This window comes from Boeremia exigua (assembly GCF_020726555.1).
Source record: "Boeremia exigua strain MPI-SDFR-AT-0100 chromosome Unknown C7974scaffold_2, whole genome shotgun sequence".
Classification (NCBI taxonomy): domain Eukaryota; kingdom Fungi; phylum Ascomycota; class Dothideomycetes; order Pleosporales; family Didymellaceae; genus Boeremia; species Boeremia exigua.
Window position 1 is genome coordinate 2,222,190 of NW_025763519.1, and position 21,910 is coordinate 2,244,099.

Below are 21,910 nucleotides of genomic sequence, written 5' to 3' on the forward strand. Positions count from 1 at the left end.
ACCGCCACCAGGGTGGATACTGAGACATCCAGTGTGAATTCATGTTGAATAACTCAGAGAGACAATATGGGAAAGGAGGTTAGTACCGATCTTTAGAACCGACAAGAAAGCGGAGCCGGAGTAGGAAAATACCTACTTGAGCACCTATCCTGAACATATGCCCGGACTTCGGCTATCCAAATTTGCCGAAAAACGACCGGCTTCTGTGCGTGATTTGCTGTTATGACATGGTTCTATGGCTGACATGCGGTGAGTTAACATCGGCCTTACTCATATCTGACTTTCTACTTATCACCCAAGCATTGGTCCTAGACGCCAGCGCTGGACTACTTATGGAGCATACAATGAATCTTGGTCATTTTTTCAATGCCAGTAGAAGACATGCAAATGCTTGTGCAATTTGCAAGCATGAATTGGAACTACTGAAAAGCTGTACAGATGGCCAGTGTATATCGGCCTCTATAGAACTAACGAGTGTAAAGCAAATGTCGACGATGCGGTCTTCCGAGTCAGGATGCTGTGCTCGCACGCCGTGGTATCTACCCCTCGTTCTCTACCCAATTTCCCATCCTACCTCTTAGCTGGTAGCGTAGACCGCTCTCTCGATGGGCGGGAGGTGAGTTCTCCTAGTTCGCGTTCGAAGAACTCGTTCAGAAACATGTTGATCTGTTCATGCTCCAATAAAAAGCCGTCGTGGCCATCATCGCTGTCGATCGTCTTGAGTTGGGCGTTTGGGATTGCAGCCGATAATCCGCGCTGTTCTTGATAGGTGAACAGGCCATCGTCGAGAATCCCTAGAATGAGGGTTGGTTGCTGGATCATTTCCAATGCCGATTTGCTTGTGCTGGCGCGACCACGCGCGACATCGTGGGAGTCAATTTTGCGAGTGATGGCAATGTAACAGTTCGCATCAAAGCGCTTTGTGAACTTCCCGCCCTGGTAGCGCAAATACGATTGCGCTGCATAGATTGTGTCTGGTTTTGTAGTCTTGTTCGATACGTATTCTCGACTGTCATGCTTCTCATCTGGGGTCCGTGATGCAATCCGATCCGATCGCAGAGAGCGAAGATTTGTGTGCTGTACGCGCTGTTGGTGGTCGATGTTACCGTTCACGTGCCTGGCGTTATTCTCTCGTCTGCCAAACCGATCTTCGAAGCTGTTCCAGGAGCGGTATGTCAACAATGCGTTCATCCTTGCCGCCCCGAGCCCGCATACTGGGGGGTCGTCAAAGTCGTAGTAGCCACCGTTGTACTTAGAATCCGAGAAAATGCTTTGTCGTTGTGCCTCGTTCCATCCTAAACACCAAGCCGAAGACTGAGCACATGATGCAATCGAGACCATCGTGCGTACGTATTGTTTTCCAAAGTAAGCAAATTCTAGGGCATGCATGCCGCCCATGCTTCCACCGACAACAGCGGCGACTTGTTTTACTCCAAGGTCGTCTAGCAGCAATTTGAACAACTTCACATCGTCCCTAATCGTCGTAATTGGAAAATCCGGCCCATAGTAGCCTTTGTTGAGGTCGCCGTCGACTGCAGTCACCGGACTGGCTGAGCCGTATGGGCTCCCCAAGCAATTGATACAGACGACGAAAAACCGGCTTGTGTCAAATGCTGCATCCCCATCGCTGCCTACGAGCGGATTCCACCAGGCTTCTAGATCGGCACTTCCCGTGAAAGCATGACAGACAAGGATGGCGTTGTCGCGGCCGGGTCCCAGTGTTCCGTACGTTTGGTAGGCGACGGGAACATTGAATAGTTTCGTACCGCATTCAAGGGCAAATTCGGGAACGATGGCGATATACTGGTTCAAGACGTACTTGATTAACGGATTCTCAACCTGATCGTGAGATCTGATTCGTTCTGACAGTTGTCAGCCGTAAGTACAAAAGGTGCAGACATTGAGAGACGACGTACTATATCGGCGGTTGCCATCTTTGTCGATGGGCTCCAATCTTCGTGCTGCAGTCATGATTATTTGGCAAGGTCAAGGTTTGTTCATGAACAGAGTTCACAACGTCGTCTAGGATGAATGCTGGGATTAGAAATCCTGGGAAATTCTCAAGTTCCACGCGTGAAGGCTGGTGCTAAGCTTTGAAGTTTATCCATCAATCGCTTCTCAACCCCCCATGAGCTTCGCAGATTGTGTGAATCAGAATGTTTCTGCTCGTTTCCATGACTGTAGAGTTTCAATGTGCATTTCGTCGCCACATACCATTGGGCTGACCAGGTTTCTGAGTCAGAGCCTGACTGTGTCATACAAGCTCGGTGGCTTTTTTTGGACTAGTGCGAGTCATGGAAAATGCCTTTTATGTGGCAGGATCTGGGGATACGGGGTTCAGGACGCCAATACTTCACAATTGAGACCATTTAGATCTAGAATAATTTAGGGACCACTTTACGCTTCTCCGAACTTGCAGATATCGGTCAGTTCCGGTGCTAACGGGCTAAAAATGAAGATATGTGTGGTGACCCCTAGCTCAGCTTCAGGTGCTGGAGCAGCTGTCCAGGTATTCAATTACACACTATCTTTGTGTCATTCAGTTGAAAATATATTGACATTGTGCAGCCAGATCTCGCAAGCTACATCAATCAAGAAGTGCATTCAGTGCAGACGAGGCAGATTAGAAAAGAGCATGCCATCGAAGACATAGACGAGCTTGAGATCGGGAATTTCGATGTCTTCATCAACTATCTGGTAAGACCGCAGCGAACTTTGCTCTTGATCTGCGGCCTAACCTTCGTTGTGTCCAGTTCACGCAGCAGCCAATCGATCAGGAGTGGATTGCGGCACTGAAGTATCTGAATTCAAAATACCTGTTTGGCATCGGTAGTCTGCCGGACTCTGCGTTGGATCTCTGTGCAGCAAATCTGAAGAGGACGGGAACCTCCAATTGCCAGGGCGATGAGCAATTTTCGCCGACTGCAGCGTTACTACCAAATCAGAGCCAAGAGTTCCAGGACGGCGATTATTCTATTCTGGTCGTGCTGTTTGGGCGAACTGCCTCCGCGTTAACACCACTGAAATACCAAGCGGCAGTCAACGATGGCCAAAAAGCCGCGTGGGTCCTTGCACCCGAGTCAAGCTTGAGCCACCGACTGCAAGAAACCGCCGTGTCTGCATTCGAGCAGATTCGGGGTACCGACTACCTGGGATACTTGACAGTGAATATCCGCGTGGCCGAGGCGTCAGATACCCTCATTGTCACCAACGTGGATCCTGCATCACGCATCTTCTATCCTCAGGATGTGACTCCATGGGACTCGTTGGCTATTGCAAAGACCCTGCCAGGTGGGCATGCAGCCCTTCTCGAAATTCTTCTGTCTGCCAGACTTGCCAGGGTCCCACATTATGTCATGCGAAATGAGGGCTGTGCAAGGCAGCATGATCGGCTTGCTCGTCTCTACTACACCATTCTCGACTCCACCAACGTCACAGAAAATCGATTGAGTCCATTCGTTGGCAAGTACGACTACAACGGAACCGTTCTAGACTGCTGTTCGGGGAGCGGGGAGTTTGCCCGGTTTGCCATCGAACATGGGGTCAAAGCTAAATACTCAGCGCTTGACTACTCTGTCGAAATGACCAAGCTTCCTTTCTCCAAGAAGCTTTACGAACAGCCGTTTATTCTTGGACCTGTTCAGGAAGTGCTCGCCAGTGCCCCTATGCACGATCATGTAGTGTGCTTTGGCTCGATGCATCTGTTGCAACCTTTTGACTTCATCTCGACAATCAGTCAGATGTTTTTGCGGGCCAGGAAATCCGTCACCTTCGACGTTGACGATTTGTCAGACACATACATCAACAATTTCCCAGATGCCAGTAGCGAGAAATGCTGGGAGAAGCTCGAGTATAACCACAACCACACAGCGCGAATCTTTCGCTTTGGGACGCCAGTTGGCTGGAAGGCAGTCGTGTATGGCGAAAAGCACTATGCGTATCGATCGCTGGTGATGAAGGAAGACGTTCACACTCATTCGTTTCGGTTCGAGCGGCTAGAGTGAGCGATTTGGCTCATCTAGCCATTGCGTCAACTAGGAACACTGTTTCAGAGGTCACAAACTGACACCTGAGCTCCAACGATACGTAAAACGAATTGATAGATAAGCCCGGTGATCTTGACCCACCTCTTGATGCACGCCAATCCGTTTTGCACGCAAAGCCTGCCTCACAATGGGCCACATGCAATTGAGGCTGCTCGTAGAACCACACGCAATATTTATCATCACGAGATATCTTAGCGGAGAGCTTTGCAGACCTACAAATAAGGTTTGATCTATCCATGTCACTCACGTAGAATGGCTGTTCGGCCGCTGCGTGTGGTATGGGTGTCTTAGAACAAGCTTCGAATTCGTCATCTGTTCTAACTTTGTATCATCGGCAGGCTTGTTCGCGGCTACCGACTGCTTCAGCTTCTCCACAACGTCTTCATCGGTACCTTTGCGTTTGCTGTTAAGAGGCTCTTGGCCATGGCACAGTGGATTTGACGAGAGACCGCATGCACACAGCGGTAGGTGCACAGCGACTGAACTCGCACAAGCATACACTCAGGACATACTGATGCCGTGAGATCCAACAATGTGGATGGCAGAACTTGACTCGGTTTCTCAAGAGCGGAGTACCTGGTTATCCACAGTCGACAATAGCCGGATCTTGACCGTGACTGAGTCACCAAAACCTGAGAACTAGCGGAGGTCTGTTAATGCCCTGTTGATGCCATGAAGTTGACGTACATTATCCTTGACTCATGATATAGGCCTGCACATCGACCTTTTCATTATCTGTATGCCGAAAAAGAAAGAATGCTTAGCAGTCTTCTAAAGTTAGAGGCTAGAAGTGTATAGTCCTTGCTACAATTTACAGAACACTAATATCTTAGTACATGATACGGGATACGATAGAGCAGCCTCTTTGGTGTATTTGCCTATTTCATCTAGTCTAATCTAATCTAATCTAATCTAGTCTAGTCTAATCTATTTTTTTATAGGGACTCTGTAATACAAGGGGGTAGCCTGTGCGGACGAGAATACGGGATGCCCAACAGAGATTTCTCGGGGTTTCTGGATGGTCGGTACCTGCATGTGAGGGACTCCACCGGATGATCTACGATCAACATCCAAGTTCGTATTTACGCCCTCACAGGCCATTCCCCTGTACTATCGTATATCACCAATAAAGCAACGTTATAAAAGTTTCCGCTCAAGTCCTAATGTTGTTGGGAGCGACAGTAGCTTGGCTACTGGCAGCCAAAAGTTGGAATTTCGGCGCTGCAAAGCATCAGGCGACGACTTTGGTGCATCATTGAACGATAAGTGGATTACTGTTTCGCCATCCTCCGAAAGAGCAGATGTTGGTGTCAACAATGGAGTTGCTTCTGGACAAGGTGTGGAGAAATCGAGATCCTCGCCCCGAATTGTCGCTCGTGCCGTTTCTAACGCAGTAACAGTCAGCATAGTTCTAACAACGTTATGTCATGTGCCTTACCATTCTCATACGTTACACTGATATGTGTTATAGGATTTAGGCCACGGGAGCGACGTAAGTGTGACAAGTAGGCTGCGCTCATCATGGTAGCAGGTATGCTGTGATCCGGCAAATTTGATGTAAGATCATCAATAGTGGTCTTGCCCTCGAGGAAGCCCAGCGCCTCCCACAGAATACCTTGCTTGATGTTCTCCATGTAAATCCCAGTCGAATTGGTGTTGAGACGCTTGTCTAGATCATTGACTGTGTAAGTCTTGAGAGGTTCGTCTTCGCCTAGTACCCCACAATTACGCCATGTCTGGATTTCGAAGTGATTATCACTCCCTAGTTCTGCAGTACTGGGCTTGCTGCGATCATGTTTGTCGTTTGCCTGGCGCGAATCGATCACGATTGTTTGGAACGGCCCACTTCTGACCTCGTGAGCTTCGTGCTTTACTCTCCCGCAACCCTTGTAGAGATCTGGGTTCGGCCCTTGATCTATCCAATCCCGGCGAGAGAATCCGGTGTGAAGGAGATTCAACTGCGCCATTCCAAGCACATTCCCGCGACTCTTAAAGGTGATTTGGAGCATCGCATCGACCTCTCCCATGTCTTGCATGTGCACTCGAAGTTCATCTTTGCTGTACTTGGCGTGCTTGCTGTATTCATCACGACCAAGCGCCTGACCATGTTCCTCGTGACTCAATGTGTACATGAGATCGTTGGGACGACTGAAGGTGGAAACCATTTCAATCTGGTCCGGTCGTTTGTCCGCACTCCATCCTGCTTCAAAGAATTTGTAGCCGGTATCTAAGAAGTGATAGCCACTGTGGGATATTTTGCCGTAGCCGTAGCGGAAAGGGTGGTAATGCTGGTCGACAATCTCATCTGGCAATCGCCACTGGCCATCACAATGCGTCGAGATTAAACTTGTAACAGGGCACCTGGTCTTGTTCCGTATGTCTGTGATAAAGTTTCTGGTACCGAGAAAGCCAGGATGGTACCGTCGATGGCTGTTGATGAGAAACATTGTTTCTTTGCGCTTTTGTAGCTCTTTATAGGCTTCTAAAAGCTCATTGTAGTCATCGGCGATTCCAGCAGCCTGTGTAGGACTGTTGCAAGCGTCGCTTCGAGTGGATATAGGCTTGTCCATGATAACATGGAGACCCAAACTCAGAGCCCACAGACCGTATGATTGGTGACGCTCTGGATCAGTCGCCACGATGACACAGTCGACGCCAAGCGAACAAGCCACTCCTGTAAGCGCTTCGGTAACATTTGCGGGCATTGTGTCCTTGAACTGGGGAACGAGTATTATCTCCGCATCTGGCAGGTGCTCTGCGGCATACCGCTCCACGGACGACCTATTGCTTGTGAGGTCGACTGCAGCGACGATCTCTCCTCGTCCTTCGGCTTTCAAGCTTCGAAAGTGCTTGACGTAGGTGCGCTTTGCGTGTGGCCCGATTCCTATTCCCAGTCAAAAGGTGATCACATAGTTTCGCTTCTCGTGTGCAACATACCTACGAGCATAAACCTAAATCGAGGGGTCTCCGGGGTCCCCATGAGGACGTATAACGCAAATCTTGCGGAGTCTGCAGAACTCTAATGCTGTATTTGAAGAGTGAAGAGGGTACCCCCAGGCGCAGTTACAATGAATAAAGTCGAAGTGCTGTAGACCGGTTTCTTTATTCCACACATGACAACCTATGCTACACACTCATTTATGCGAATCGAATTCCATCTCAAACGCTCGTGCGCCATTCTCCTGAGTCTCAATCTCAAAGGGCCATGGCTCAACATGTCACGAGACCCGAGAGCTTGCTACATGGCTCCTGACGCGATCCCCTTCGGGCGGTGGACGTGTAGTCAGAAGTGCAGCACCACAGTCAGGCTAATGTCACGTCACAGTCAGACGGGGGATTTCCAGGCTCCTAAAGCGGTCTAGTATTGTAGACAATGGCCAAAATTCGGCGAAGCTTCTTGGTGGCGCCGCAAAGTCTAATACAGATGTAGCAGGAACTTCGCAACAAACCCCTTAACAACATGCAGTCCTGCATTAACTGGTGTTAGCAGTGGTAAAGGACTTTTAACTATTCGGTCGTCTCATTGCTATGATGCAAAAGCATAGTAATTATAAGAGCTCGAGCTAGATTGAAGCGAGATCCAGGTTTCCGTCCGGACAGCCGTTTGCGATCACGCCTTCACCCCTACCCGCAGCTACGCAACATTGTTGAATAGCCCGAATCCTCATGTCTAGCTTCGCGCTTGATATTAGCTACATTGCAGTCAATATGGTTATTGAGCTATTAATATAATTATGACTAAGCTCACAGAATTCTGCACATGAGGGTAAAGTTAAAATCGCGAATTACTGTACTGCTAGTTGTTGCCCGATCTAGAAGTAGCAACACAGTGTAGTAATACTCTCTAACATTGCCCCAATACTAAAGCGGATGTTATGTCAACCTCGTCTGTTTCCTGACTTGTGCTGAGGTGTTTCAGTGCTAGGACATCACTTCGTGAGCAACAACGTGATAGCGATAACAAAAAAGACTGGAAAGCTTTCATTTTTCAACAAGCAAGCCTGAAGCGGTATCCCTTCCTCAACGACAGGTGGAAGATTCAAACAAGAAGACAGAAAGAGGCGTCGCTTGCGATCATGACCGCAGCCGCTGGTTCCCCCCAAGCAAATGGAGTATCGCAGCAGGATAACGGAAGCAAAGGCATTCTAGATGCCGCTCGTTTGATACACGAACCCACCCGCTCCCCAAGGCCTTTACCTACACCCGACTCACCGGAGCTCTGGGCCCAAGGCGAAGCAACAGACCACATGATTCTGGCACGTTACAACCTGGCAAATGGAGGATGGGCTGCACCACAGCTAGTACCTTACGGGCCACTCTCGCTTATGCCAACAGCTGCAGTGCTCCATTACGCCACAGAGTGTTTCGAGGGAATGAAACTGTACCGGGGCGTAGATGGCCGCATTCGCCTTTTCCGGCCTGAGCTCAACGGAATGCGCATGCGTCAATCTGCGGCGCGAGTATCGCTCCCCGATTTTCCAGCCGAGCAACTGGTCAAGTTGATTGCCGCACTCGCCGCCGTTGACGCACCACGGTGGCTGCCAAAGGACCGACCTGGCACGTATCTGTACGTGCGGCCAACATTCATTGCGACACAACCGTCTTTGGCCATCAAGAAAGCCAGCGAAGCGCTTCTGTACATCATGCTGGTGTGCTTTCCTGACTTCGATAAGCCGACTGGCAGCTTAGGACCTCCAGCACAAGGCGAAAAAGTGCGACGACCCGGTCTACGACTCCTTGCTTCTGGTAAAGATATGGTTCGAGCGTGGCCGGGCGGCTTCGGGAATTGCAAATTGGGCGCCAACTACGGTCCCTCAATTATCGCGAGCGCTGCAGCTGCTCAACAAGGCTATGACCAAATTTTATGGCTTCTTGGAGACGAAGAATGGGTGACAGAGGCGGGTGCCTGTAACTTCTTTGCCGTGGTCAAGCCGAAGGACGGCCTGGGTAAAACGCAATTGCTGACTGCGCCATTGGGGAATGGTGTTGTGCTGCCAGGAGTGATACGCAACAGCGTCCTTGAGTCCGTCAGTGAGACATTTGCGAACGAGCTTGACGTCGTGGAGCGCAATTTTTCGGTCCATGAGTTGATAGATGCTGCCAGTGATGGTAGATTGATGGAATGCTTCGTCTGTGGAACGGCGTTCTTTATTACTCCAGTAGGAGAGATCAGTTACGAAGGAAGAGTGATTGAACTACCTGTGGGAGATGAACGGGGCGAATCACAAAGATTAGTCGAGTGGTTGAGGGAAAGACTTTCGGCAATCATGCATGGCGAGATAGAACATCCTTGGGGCTATGTTGTAGAAGAAGGCGAAGTGCCAAAGCAATAGGTAAATAGTCGACAGCTACAAAGGCAGAAGCAATCGAATCCTCGTCTCTGAGTCATAATTTATCAAAGAGTGCACGAAGAGCAACCACGCGTTGAGGCCCATCACCACTGCAATGAACCAGAGGTTCAACATACTCTAGCTGCCATTGGAGTCGCAAAATTCTGTCTCGCCATCCATGGTTTAACTTGTGACATGCCGTCACGTTCTCGCAAGATCCATCAGTGTTCAGGGCTGGCATAAGGTGATTTCTGGTTGAGTCAACGACGTGGCACTGTCGGGTCATCCTCGGACGATACATACCTCAAATGTGTAGAACTGAGTCAGGCACTAAGCGGTACTAACGATGTTGACCCGACATCTCGTTTCAACCTAAACTCACGATTAATTGGCCGTTGAGAGGGCTTTAAACCGACATAAGTAGTTAATGAGCAAGAAATACTCTTGCCCTTCAAGTATCTATCTCTTTGGTTCTTTGGTCCTACAGTCATCAAGCACAAAAAAGAAAAGAAACTTGTCAGCAATGGGGTGGTTACTTGAAGGAGAAGCGCCAAAAGCGACCCCTCGAGGCGGAGGTCCCTACTCTCGGCTTAAAGAGCCTATGAAATTGTCAGGTGCGCTTGACGGAGTTGAGTATGCTGATATTACATCTCTTATGGGTAGAGAATATCCGAAATCCAGTATCACCGAATGGATGAATGCTCCTAACAGCGATGAGCTCATCCGAGACTTGGCCATAACTGGTAAGTAGAAACATTAGTCGAAGACGATATGCACTACAAGCACTGATACCTCCGGGCAGTCTCGCAGCGTGGAGTCGTCGTATTTCGAGCTCAGGACGACGTAGACAACGAGATGCTGAAAAAGATAGCTCTCAGGCTTGGGGAACTGACTGGACGGCCAGAAGAATGCGGGCTTCACATTCACCCAGTCTTCAATAGCGCAAGGGAGGGTCTAGAAGAGGACAACCTGATTAACTGCGTCAGCTCTGAGGATCGCAAGAAGTTGTACAACAGCAAGAAAGCCCAATCACACAACAACTGGCACTCAGATGTCGGCTTTGAGGCTGTTCCAGGCGATTATTCTGCCTTCATCGTTCCAGAAGTCCCGGAGACTGGGGGAGGTATGTATATCGAGTACTTTAACTTTTCATTCAAAGCTTGCAGGTTAACTCGGAGTGTGCAGATACCATGTTTGCATCCGGATGCGAGGTAAGTCATAGAAGGCGATCTGCTGGTCGCAAACTAACACCAATGTCACAGCTTTACGATCGTCTCTCGAAGCCCATGCAGCAGTTCGTTGAGAGCCTCACGATCATCAACGGGAGCCCGGTACGTAACACGGCACATTCTGTCCACGAGACATGTGGTCTTTTAGGTCTGCTAACATGTTGATGCAAGTCACTGGAGGACGCAGTGCAAGCAGAGAACCCCAATCTTTACGCAAAAGAGCGTGGCTGTCCTCAAAACTCCGGGCTTCAATTCCGACACGAACAGCCCTTTGTGCGAACAAATCCGGTGACGGGATGGAAGTCAATTTACGCCCTGGGCCAGAACACGATATCGATCAAGGATCTTGCATCAGAAGAGAGCCAGATGCTGCTCGACTGGATCATCGGCATTCTGTACAAGAACCACGATACAACGGTCAGGATCAGATACCTCAATCCCAACGATCTCGGTAAGTCCCATTTGAAAGATTGATACCTACTCCGGTACTAATTTATCTTACAGTCCTCTGGGACAACCGGAGCACATTCCATTGTGTGACATGGGATTACGATCATCTTGGACCTCGTAAAGGGAAGAGAGCATTGGGTATTGGTGAAAAACCTTATTTGGATCCAAATTCGAAATCGCGTACGGAAGACCTTGGTCAGTGGAGACTTTGATTCAGATGTATCCGATGTTGTTGTGGAGGAAAACCAAGTAGTTCTGCATTGAATGTAACGTGTCCCATCACTCATCCGCCCACCATACCAAGCTTGACCGAGCCTTCTCGCTGATAGCGCAACGACTGCCAAATTAATTGGGCTGGAAACTGTGATATACATTGTTCAGCTGCTGGTACATTGAAATTATTGTAAAGATGACCTCGGGAGTGCAACACTTCGGAGCAATTCGTGGTGGGCGCTGACGCGCAGGATTCGAAGTTGAGCCACCTCCTGATCAACAACATCTAAATCTGTGACTGGCTGCTGGTCTCACATGAGGGGTCTTTATGGGTGAAGCTCTAAAAGCTCTCGACTGACTCTGATTGATGGGGTACTACAGACGGTGAAGGTGCTCCGTTTGGGGATACTATAGGTGCGAAAGTATGGTACACATTTTCTATTGGCGAAGGTCTAGATTGGCGGAATGCTCCCTTAACAAGAGCTGTACACGCTTTAAGGTCTAGGAAATCTCAATGCTTTCGGTGATCTCTTTCCTTACTTGGGTCGCAATATCCAAAACATGCCCTCGGCTCTCGCGAGAGAAGATGTTCAAGTATGCCACAAAGGTGTTTGTGCCTGTAGAGTGATGGGGAATTTTATCACCCTTCTTCATGTAAGTCAAGGCCTTTGAAATGTACTTCGCCAGATCTGGACGTCGCTCTTTCAGTTCCTCTGTTATGTTTCCAGATTGCCAAATGCCTTTTTTGGAGGCATCAAACTCGGCGGAGACAAAGATCATGTCCGCAAAGTACTGTGGGCCGTTACGATATGGCTGCGACAAAGTCCGAACTCGCTGCTCCTCGCGCAGTGGTATGGCAATCAGCAAAGCCCAATAATCTACACCCCAGGTGGTCTCGACCACATCACTCGAGTTCAGACCTGGCGGCCGGATATTACAGTCCATGAGAAAGCAGGAGGGTGGCTTTGTGGCCGGCTCGCAGCGAGGTAGCAGCACGGGTGCGCCAGATTCGTTGTTGTGCCATTCTTGCGTGGAGTCGGCTACTCGAGCTTCGCAATGGTATATACCGTTTTCAAAGCCCAGCCCCAGCAAAGTCTTCACGATCGAGTCGCGCAAGATATGCTGCTCTGTCTGGGGTAGTGCTGAAGGTGAGACACAGTCGAGTTCGTGGAATGAATCGGACCCATCCTCTGCACTTTTTGGATTCTCGTCTCCAATCTCTGTTTAGTGTTAGCCTGCGTGCTTCGCGACTGGTAGACGAGTGAGGTAGCCTTACCCCAAAAGAGAAGTTCACCATTGTAAAGGACGAAGTTGATGTCCACCTCTGGGCCATCACAGTACGGTTCAATTACAAACTGTGTTCCGTGACTCGTGGCAAGATTGATTGTTCTGGCCCACGTCACAAGTTGCGTCGCATTGTCGGCACGAAAGACCAGTTCAGAACCCCAACCGCGACAGGGTTTCACGATCGCAGGCCACGTGACATCCTTGGTCAGTGCAGTCTGAATCAGATCCTCGATTCCAGTAGCAAGGAAGCACTTCCGACCCTCGATGGCACTCAGCTGGTACTTGTCCGTGGCAACTTGGTAGGCAGCGGTAGGCTCGTGGGGAAGGCCCAATTCGGCAGCAGCCTCGCTCACGGCAGCATGGTAACTATCAAAGGTGGTGAGCAGAGCCTCAACTGGCTCACCCGATCTCTTGACAGCCGCGACAATTCTTGATGGGAAGGCTGCGTCATGGCCAAATTCGATGGGAATGAAAGCCTTCCGCCAGTGGCTATACTCCGGACCTTGTAGCCAATGACCCTCGACACCAAGCACAATGACGTCAACGCCCAACGAAATCGCGGCAGTGTAGAATTGTCTTGCGCAACCACCCGTGTCTGGAAGAAACCCGCTACCTTCTAAGAATGCTAAAGTGCGTCTGCGGAGGCCAGGGACAGTCAAAAGGGTTGGCAATCGATTGGTCAGTTCGCTTTCGAGGACGGAAAGGGTGTCCAATAACCAGCCAGAAGAAGAAAGGGCGTTGACGCGCAGGCGTATGGCTCCGGCAGAGTGCTTTATCAGAGTGACCAGATCATCAGTGTCGGGAAACGGTCGCCCATCATACTGCTGGAGGGGCTGGGCCAAAGTGGCCACGGCTTCGACATAATCAATGTCCTGCATCCGCTGACGGACGATGTCCGCTCGGCCAATATTGCCTGCATGAGCCGGAGCGACCAATTTGATCGCTGTCTGGCCAGCGTTCGATTCAGTCGAGCTGGTCGATCGAGTCGTGGCATTCAGAGTATCGACCAGAAAATCGAGGGCGCAGGGATGGCCCAGTGTAGTCGCTTGGAGTTCCCGTCGGCCACGATTGGCATCCTCTATGTAACAGCGCAAAGGGCGCTCTGTTGATGTGAAATTGGCCGGAGCTGATAACCGCAGGAATAGCACGTCGGCGGACTGGAAGGACTGGTCGGCATTCGTCACGGGCGGCACCGTCCACGACGCTTTCCACGACGCCTCGGAACCATCTACGCTTTGGAGGACGATCAGACACGACATTGTGCAGCGCAGCACAGGGATTGGTCGTAGCTAAGGCTCCTTTCGTCCTGGGTGGCCTCCTGTATGCTGCTCCGGGCGGCGAGTCGAACGAAATGGATGGGAGGACCACGCCGCGCAGCGATGCCGTCCCCTTTGTCATGTGGTCATGTTGGTGGAGTAAATCATGCTGTTGTGTTGGAATCGTTTCTGACTAGGCGGGCTGACTGTAGGGCTGACTGTGCTCCATGGACATGTCATGCTTCTACCACCTCACAGTTGGCAGCAAGACTTTTGTAGCCTGCATCTCCCGCCGCGGCAGATTTACCTTCTCAATCTTTCACCGAAACGAGTCATCAGGATGAGTAGCACTGCGCAGATTGTCTATCGGAAGGAAGGGGGCTCCCGTGGGGAGCGGGATCGTAGGTGGAAGATCACTTGGAGTATCGCCGCCCACGAGTCGCGATTCTACCAGTTGGCGAACATCACTATTGAGGCCATCACTAATGCTAGCGCGACTGACGAGCTTGTCGCGGACATTGGTGCGCTGACCCTCGAGGATCCAGATCGGACGGATACACCCGAGGGAGATGGGCTAGCGGAAGGCATAATTGGACGTCGAAGTCTTGGCTTCCTCGTGGACACACTCCAGCGCACCACCACCTTACACGCTACTCAAGCTATCACGTTGGTTGCCCCGCGGGGACATGGCAACATCGTGCGTGCAGACATTGTTCCCAAGCGCATGCACGATGTCGACAATGTCGAGGCGACGGCAGCGCTCGCAGAGCCCTTGCAACTGTACACAGACGAATCATGGACAGCATCTACCTCTCTGTCAACGCTCTTCCGCACTGCTGCGGGCGCCATTCGTCTGAGCTCGCTGTCAGAGGTGTCCATCGCCGACGCCTGGATAGCACTTGAACGCGAGCTGGAGAAGCGTCTGAGTCTACCGCTCCTGCTCACCGGCCTGAAGCGGCGACTGCTTTTCATGGTGGAAGGCGGGCTCGGCTTTCCGTTTGGCGGTGCTTGCTCGTGGCAACTCTATGAGACAGCCAAGTCTTTGGGTATCGATCTCGTGGTCCTCGCAGAGGAAGGCCATGTTCTCAAGCAGAAACCCGAATACGGCGACTGGTACCACCACTTCATTCCCATCAAATGCGACCATGATGCCGAATTCCCCGCCAGAATCGTTTCCGCGGTCAAGCAATATGAGCAAGAATCCGGCAGATCGGCAGACGGACTCTTCACAGCGTATGAGAGCCACCATGTCCCTGTCTCGACTGCCGCACAACAGCTTGACTTGTCCTACGAACCCTCATCTGCGTACGAGGTCGCGACGGACAAATTCAAGACCAGTATCTCCGAAGGCCGCAAGTCCTACACCGCATCAAGTGTGGACCAGGCTTTGCATATCGCGAGGACTGAGGACTTGCCGTGGCCGCTCATCATAAAGCCGTGTCGCGGATGGGCGTCGGAGCTGGTGTTCAAGGTGGACGACATCGAACAGCTGGAGCAGGCTGCTCCCCGCATGCGATCCGATAGCCACGGTGCCGAATTCGTCATGGAGCATTACTGCAGTGGTCCTGAAGTCGATATCAACTTCGTCTTGTATGATGGCAAAGTGTTTTTCTGGGGTATGATGTCTCGCACCCTCCTTCTCGTAACACAAGCTAACCAAGGGCAGATATCGGTGACGAGACTCCCAAAAACGCCGACAGCGGCTCGACCTCCTTTGGCGAGCTAGACTATCTCTTCCCATCTCAACTACCCGAAGCCGAACAACAAACTATATATGACGCCGTTCTGCAGTCTATGACTCGCCTCGGTTTCCGCAACGGGATCTACCACTGCGAGGCTCGCATTGAAAATTCCTTGGTGGAATGGCGATTCAATTCGCGGGGCATCCCTTCCCTCCAGCCGCGTCAAGACCACAATGGCAAGCCCGCAGAGTCATGGCTCATCGAGATCAACACCCGGCCGCCGGGCGGTGACACTTGCGACTTCATCGAGGCTACGTGGGGTGTCGATTATTGGGCCCTCTTGCTCGTCACAAAGTTTCGCAGCGCCTCTGAATGGGTACACGCGCTTTCGCAGCCGTATCGCGATGGAGCTCAATACTACGCCAATAAAGTGTGGATCATTGCCGACTGGGACCCACCGAAGAAGGGCATCTGGGAGTCGGGTAACATCACGGAAGAACTGTTGCGGCAGCGGCCAGACCTGGCCAAGCATGTGTCGCAGCACCGCACTTTTGCGAAAAAGGGCGATCAATTGCGCCATCAGTCTACTGGGGCAAACAGCTTCGTGGCTTACTTACATATCTTCTCGAGACACAGTCGACTACATGTCCTTGAATTAGCGACTGAGATTCGGAACGGGCTTCAGATAGAGATATCTTAGACTCAGACTTGATCTAGACTGATACAACGTCGTTAGCGAAATAGAATACCTATGCCCGTGGAGCCTCACATTACCGCAAGCACATGTGCTTTTCGAGGATGTGAACATCTTGCTACGCTGCCACAATGATGAGGGTGTGGGATCAGCATCTCTAGAACTGCTTTAACCCTACCCTTTCCTTCTGCTTGATCTACCCTGGATATCTGCCTTAGAATATGCCGTCAAGCAATTTGACGGCGGCCCTCGGAGCTTACCACTAGCCAATGAGTCGAGCTTTGCCCGCAGGCTGGCACATCCCGGGCGGATGGTGGCCAACTCTGACTGTCAACGTGTGCCGAACAGTCAGCCGCAAAGCAACCGCAAGCGGGGTAGCTGCTGCGTCTCCTTTCTGACTGTTCCGCTTCCAGTTGCCGCTCCCGTGTAGCATTCGCACATTCAGAGGGTAAAAAGCCGAGCAGCTCAAGTCTGAGACGTTAGTCCCAGGTACGCCTACCCCATCTGCAAGCCCAGGGTACCTGGTATGGTCACGTGGGTTATCTACAAGCCAATCAGTCACTACTCTGTGTATATAAATCTCTTCGTTACAAGTTTCTTAGGATCAGACCCGTACAACGACTCCCCTCAACTGCGTACACCATGCCTCGAAGTTCACAGCCATCCCCAATAGACAGTGATGATGAGAACACGCCGCTACATCTCGAGGACAAGAACGAAGAGTCCATCCCGTTGCGTCCCATGGGCAAGGACGATCACGAGGGTCTCGCTCCATCGGGGTTGGACGCCGTTGAGCAAAATGTCGCGCTCACCAAGCAAGAGAGAGCCATTCTGGACCGTCAACTCAACGGCCTTCCATCTACCCGCAGCCACCAGAAGTTCTCGCTGTGGCCGTATGCCACTAAACGGGACAAAATGGCCATTGTGTTGAGCTCAATAGCTGGTCTCGTTGCGGGAGCTGCCAACCCGTTCATATCTGTCCGTCCACTCCTCTCTCAACCGTCCCGTTCCCAAAAGACGAGTAGCAGAACGACTGACCTTTCACTCGATAGCTACTTTTTGGTGAACTGACGGGAGCGTTCGTCGGGTTCGCGGATGGGTCCATATCACCCGGAGAGCTGCTCAGCCGGACCGACCACTTTGCATGGTATTTCGTGTACCTTGCCGGCGTCGAATTCGTCTCTTCGTACATTTGCACCGTGGGGTTCTACTGGTCCGGCGAGCGCATTGTACGGCGCCTGCGGCGGACCTATCTGGAGGCGATTGTGAGCCAGAACATCAGTTTCTTCGACACGGTCAGCATCGGGCAGCTCACGACGCACATCACCTCGGACATGATCGAGGTGCAGGAGGCGCTGACGAGCAAGTCGGCGCTGGCGCTCACGGCGGCGGCGAATTTCCTGTCTGCATTTGCGATTGCCTTCATCATGAATGCGCGGCTGGCGTTCATCCTGTGTAGCATTCTCGTAGCCATGATCGTGGTGACTATGACGAGCTCGCGCTTTGCGGTCAAGAACTCGAAGATCTCCAGGCGCTTTTACTCGATCGGCTCGAATGTTGCGTACGAAGCTATTTCGAACATCAAGTATGTCGTCTCGTCCAACAGCCAGAATCAAATGGCTGAAAAGTACGAAAAGTTTATTCGCGGCGCTGAAGAATACGGCATCAGGTCTCGCCTCTACATGGCAGTGGCATTTGGCTGGTCGAGCGGCATGCCAAACTGGGCGTATGCGCTGGGGTTCTGGGCAGGCGCCAAGTACTTCCTCAGCAGAGGAGAGTCTGACGTGGCATCCGTGGTAGCCACGACGATTACGGTGGTTAACGGTGCGTTTGCCATGCTTCGCGTCGTTCCTCTCCTAGAGAGTTTCGTCACCAGCATGAGCAGCCTCGGTGCCGCTTCCAAGATCATTCATAGGCGGTCAGCGATAGATCCATTTGCGACCGCTGGACGCATTCCCGATAGGCTGACGGGGGACATCGAGCTCGAGAACGTAGAGGTCGTCTATCCTTCTCGACAGCATACCAAAGCGTTGAAGGGCGTTACCATTTCCATACCAGCTAACAAGACTACTGCCTTCGTTGGTCTCTCTGGGTGTGGCAAAAGTACCATCCTGGGCCTGCTCGAGAGGTTTTACGAGCCCACAGCAGGATCGATACGCGTCGATGGTATTGACCTGGCTGATCTGAACCTGTATTGGTGGCGAAAGCAAATGGCTTATGTTGGACAGGAACCGACGCTGTTCAACGCCACGATTTTCGAGAACATCCGCCACGGCTTGATCAACTCTGACACAGTGGCCACCAACGACGAGGAGGATCGACAGCGTGTGATTGCAGCTGCGAAGGCGGCATACGCACATGGCTTCATCATGGCACTGCCTCGGGGCTACGACACCGAACTCCGCGAGAAAGGTAACTCGTTATCCGGTGGACAGCGTCAGCGCATAGCCATCGCTCGTGCGATTGTCTCAGACCCCAAAATACTTTTACTGGATGAAGCCACAGCCGCACTTGACTCGCACTCAGAGAAGGTGATTCAAGAAGCCTTGGAGTCTGCCTCTCGGAGCAGAACGACAATCGTCATCGCACATCGCCTATCTACAATACGAAATGCAGACAACATCGTCGTCATGCAGGCCGGAGAGGTCGTCGAGCAGGGAAACCACGACCACCTGCTCGCTCAGCGCGGACTATATGCTGAACTTATCCACAAGCACCGACTGAGAACCGCAACGACAGAAACGCACACCAACGATCAACCCTACAACAAAGAGACTCAAGGCCATAGTCTCGACGACATCGACGATATAGAGCTGCAGGAGCTTATCGAAAACGGCGCAGAGTCTGGCAAACCCACGAGCAGCCCAAACGAGGATCTCACATCGCAGAACGGCACGCCATCAGTCTGGCGCGCTCTATGGATGATCCTCCACCTGAACTGGCCAGAGCGATGGTACCTCTGCGGCGGCATCGCGACCTCCCTGCTCGCCAGCGTCAACCTGATCATCCCCGCAATCTGGTACGCGAACACGCTCAACGCCTTCTCGGTCGCCAACGCGCACGAAATGCTGCAAAGAACAGAGTTCTGGACGTCCATCTTCGCGGCCACGGGCATCTACGGCTTCGTGGTGAGCCTGCTCAACGGCGTCTTCTTCGCCGTGTCCACCGAGCGACTGACCCGCCGCGTCCACGACGCCACCCTGCGCGCCATCCTGCGCCAGAACATCGGCTACTTCGACGACAAGGCGCACGATCTCATCCGCATGGCGGCGCGGCTGAGCAGCAGCGCCACGGATCTGATGGGCCTGAGCGGGGTGGTCATCGGCAGCATCGTAACGTTTGCGTCGACGATTGCGCTGGCGGTGGGCGTGGGGCTGGGCGTTGCGTGGAAGCTGTCTTTGTTCTGTCTCCCGCTCGTGCCCACGCTGGCGGGGCTGGGCTGGGTGCGGCTCAAGGTCATCATGGTGTTCGACAGCAAGATCCGGCAGGCGGGCGAGGAAGCGGCGGCGTACGCGGGCGAGGTCGTGGGCGCGATACGGGTCGTTGCGTCGGCCGGGTTGGAGCGGTATGTGCTCGACCGGTACAGCACGATTCTGGCAGCGCAAGCAACGCAGTCTCTGGGGCCTATCCTTCGCACCTCTGCACTGTATGCCGCGTCCCAGGGGATCAATTTTCTGGCCTCGGCGTTGGCGTTTTGGTATGGCAGTTTTCTGCTCGCTCGGGGAGAGTACAACCTAACGCAGTACTACATATGCCTTATTGCTCTGGTCTGGGGCGCTGCAGTCGCTGGCGCGCTGTTCAACTTTGCTCCCAACATGAGCAAGGCGGCACTTGCTGCGCATGAGCTGCAGCAACTGTACGACCGGACGCCAGAGATAGACTCCTTGTCCCCGCGAGGAAAGCGAGTGACCCGGGAGGACAACGAGGGCCACATCGCCCTGGAAAACGTCTCGCTTGCGTACCCGTCCAACCCGCAAACCATGGTCCTGCGCCACATCAACATCGACATTCCGGTGGGCAAGTTCGTTGCCATCGTCGGCGGCAGCGGCAGCGGGAAGAGCTCAGTGATGGCGCTGCTGGAGCGCTTCTACGACCCGACACACGGCCGCATCATCATGGACGGGCAGGACCTGCGCGCGCTGCACCTCGCCAGCTACCGGCAGATGCTATCCCTCGTGAGCCAAGAGCCCGCCGTGTTCTCCGGCACGATCCGCGAGAACCTGCTGATCGGACAAGACGCGTTCGAACTCGTCAGCGAGACACGGCTGCAGGCCAGCTGCCGGGCGGCCAACATCCACGACTTCATTGCGTCGCTGCCGGACGGCTACGAGACGCAGGTCGGGTCCGGCGGCAGCATGCTGTCGGGCGGGCAGAAGCAGCGGCTCACGATTGCGCGCGCGCTGCTGCGCGACACGCCGGTGCTGCTGCTGGACGAGGCGACGTCGGGGCTGGACAACAGCAGCGAGAAGCTCGTGTTGACGGCGTTGGAGGCGTCACGGCTGGGGCGCACGACTGTTGCTATTGCGCACCGGCTGGCGACGGTCCAGCATGCGGATATTATTTATGTCTTGGACAAGGGGAAGCTGGTTGAACAGGGCACCCATGGCGCGTTGCTGCGGATGCAAGGCGTTTATCATGCCCTGGTTCGGTCGCAGGGGCTGTAGCTGTTGGTGGGTAGTTGTTTCGTCGATTGGTGCGTGAGACGGTGCGATGCTGTATATCGGTGCCTGTAAGAATACGCAGACCCCCACAACCATGAAACAGAGATGTACTTGTAGGTAGTAAGGGCCTCTAACTGGCTATAGGAGTCTGGTTGGACGTCCTGCAGGGCAATAATGTGGAAACGAACCAATGATAGGATGATTTGCTACCATGGTACGTACCTACATCATGTAATCTGTTCCATGGTTGGGGGGTCTGCACAAATCGCCAACGATTGTGTATGTACACAGTCCTCAGACTGCGCTTTTTGGTTTGGTCAAGCCACTCTTGCTACAAACAGAGAGGCGAGAGCCAGATGACAATGGAGATACCGAGGGGAATAACGATGGAGATGGCGGTGGCTGTGAGGCGGGCTGGACCCTTCTTGTCGGCCCCAGTCTGCTGGACCCTTGTTGCGGATTGTCTGTTGGATGCTTCTTGGAAACTGTTTGCTGGACCCTTTTTGTCACCTGTCAGGTGGACCCTGCGTACCAGAAAAGTCTCCTTCTGTTTAGACCCTTTTCTTCGGACCCTTTTAGACCTTGCTTTTTGGACCCTTCTGCCAGATCTTCTATCGGTGTCTGCCAAATGTGCGGACCCCTTATAGCTGGCACATGGGTGTAAACACTGGTAGCGTACCAGCCTATATATATTGGTGAGTATGGTCAGTGGCTCCTGTCTTTGGTTTAACCCTGCATCCTGTTAGACCAGTAACAGACAGTCACTTATAGGCACATATTCAGGCATTCCATGTACAGCCTGCAGTAGTGTCCCAGATATAAGGGGGTCCACACATTCGGCAAGCATTATATAAGACCCTGACTGCTGGAGGCCCATCTCTTCGGACCCTTCGCCTTAGACCCTTGTGTCCAACTCTGGCGGCTAGATCCCGCGCCACGCGTTACCAAATCCCTCGTCTATAGAGCTTCTTGCCCACGGTTTCGAATCCAGAACGCGTTGGCCGTTCTCTCGCCTAGAACGTGGCGATGAGATGCGATGCGCGTCCTGACATGACGTTGAAC

The 21,910-nt window shown here is 52.4% G+C and overlaps 9 protein-coding genes across 9 annotated transcripts; 6 read left to right on the forward strand and 3 right to left on the reverse strand.

Moving 5' to 3' along the window:
• Positions 1 to 159: 159 nt before the first annotated feature.
• C7974DRAFT_328433 (Alpha/Beta hydrolase protein) lies at positions 160 to 2,344 on the reverse strand. The gene is made up of 2 exons (XM_046139029.1): positions 1,917 to 2,344; positions 160 to 1,862 (listed from the first exon to the last, which is right to left on the reverse strand). Exons 1-2 carry the CDS (start codon positions 1,969 to 1,971, stop codon positions 571 to 573), a joined length of 1,347 nt encoding a protein of 448 aa, XP_046001789.1. The 5' UTR covers positions 1,972 to 2,344; the 3' UTR covers positions 160 to 570.
• Positions 2,345 to 2,355: 11 nt separating this feature from the next.
• C7974DRAFT_110224 (uncharacterized protein) lies at positions 2,356 to 4,030 on the forward strand. The gene is made up of 3 exons (XM_046134979.1): positions 2,356 to 2,509; positions 2,569 to 2,697; positions 2,754 to 4,030. The coding sequence occupies exons 1-3, from the start codon at positions 2,453 to 2,455 to the stop codon at positions 4,002 to 4,004; spliced, it is 1,437 nt and encodes a 478-aa protein (XP_046001790.1). The 5' UTR covers positions 2,356 to 2,452; the 3' UTR covers positions 4,005 to 4,030.
• A 703-nt stretch (positions 4,031 to 4,733) lies between these two features.
• C7974DRAFT_110312 (uncharacterized protein) lies at positions 4,734 to 7,262 on the reverse strand. The gene is made up of 3 exons (XM_046134980.1): positions 6,984 to 7,262; positions 5,485 to 6,930; positions 4,734 to 5,431 (listed from the first exon to the last, which is right to left on the reverse strand). Exons 1-3 carry the CDS (start codon positions 7,024 to 7,026, stop codon positions 5,184 to 5,186), a joined length of 1,737 nt encoding a protein of 578 aa, XP_046001791.1. The 5' UTR covers positions 7,027 to 7,262; the 3' UTR covers positions 4,734 to 5,183.
• Positions 7,263 to 7,812: 550 nt separating this feature from the next.
• Positions 7,813 to 9,712, forward strand: C7974DRAFT_111089 (aminotransferase). Its single transcript, XM_046134984.1, has one exon. It carries the CDS (start codon positions 8,123 to 8,125, stop codon positions 9,377 to 9,379), a length of 1,257 nt encoding a protein of 418 aa, XP_046001792.1. The 5' UTR covers positions 7,813 to 8,122; the 3' UTR covers positions 9,380 to 9,712.
• A 25-nt stretch (positions 9,713 to 9,737) lies between these two features.
• C7974DRAFT_386176 (uncharacterized protein) lies at positions 9,738 to 11,338 on the forward strand. Its single transcript, XM_046141034.1, has 6 exons — positions 9,738 to 10,119; positions 10,179 to 10,499; positions 10,562 to 10,587; positions 10,639 to 10,707; positions 10,777 to 11,056; positions 11,110 to 11,338. Exons 1-6 carry the CDS (start codon positions 9,804 to 9,806, stop codon positions 11,265 to 11,267), a joined length of 1,170 nt encoding a protein of 389 aa, XP_046001793.1. The 5' UTR covers positions 9,738 to 9,803; the 3' UTR covers positions 11,268 to 11,338.
• On the reverse strand, positions 11,339 to 14,038 carry C7974DRAFT_386178 (ATP-grasp domain-containing protein). The gene is made up of 2 exons (XM_046141035.1): positions 12,545 to 14,038; positions 11,339 to 12,488 (listed from the first exon to the last, which is right to left on the reverse strand). Exons 1-2 carry the CDS (start codon positions 13,812 to 13,814, stop codon positions 11,770 to 11,772), a joined length of 1,989 nt encoding a protein of 662 aa, XP_046001794.1. The 5' UTR covers positions 13,815 to 14,038; the 3' UTR covers positions 11,339 to 11,769.
• Positions 14,039 to 16,626, forward strand: C7974DRAFT_386181 (uncharacterized protein). Its single transcript, XM_046141036.1, has 2 exons — positions 14,039 to 15,427; positions 15,478 to 16,626. Exons 1-2 carry the CDS (start codon positions 14,050 to 14,052, stop codon positions 16,191 to 16,193), a joined length of 2,094 nt encoding a protein of 697 aa, XP_046001795.1. The 5' UTR covers positions 14,039 to 14,049; the 3' UTR covers positions 16,194 to 16,626.
• A 203-nt stretch (positions 16,627 to 16,829) lies between these two features.
• On the forward strand, positions 16,830 to 17,258 carry C7974DRAFT_302946 (uncharacterized protein; the record flags this gene model as incomplete). The annotated part of the gene is made up of 1 exon (XM_046137924.1): positions 16,830 to 17,258. The coding sequence occupies one exon, from the start codon at positions 16,830 to 16,832 to the stop codon at positions 17,256 to 17,258; it is 429 nt and encodes a 142-aa protein (XP_046001796.1).
• Positions 17,259 to 17,521: 263 nt separating this feature from the next.
• Positions 17,522 to 20,851, forward strand: C7974DRAFT_303911 (P-loop containing nucleoside triphosphate hydrolase protein; the record flags this gene model as incomplete). The annotated part of the gene is made up of 1 exon (XM_046137960.1): positions 17,522 to 20,851. The coding sequence occupies one exon, from the start codon at positions 17,522 to 17,524 to the stop codon at positions 20,849 to 20,851; it is 3,330 nt and encodes a 1,109-aa protein (XP_046001797.1).
• Positions 20,852 to 21,910: the final 1,059 nt, after the last annotated feature.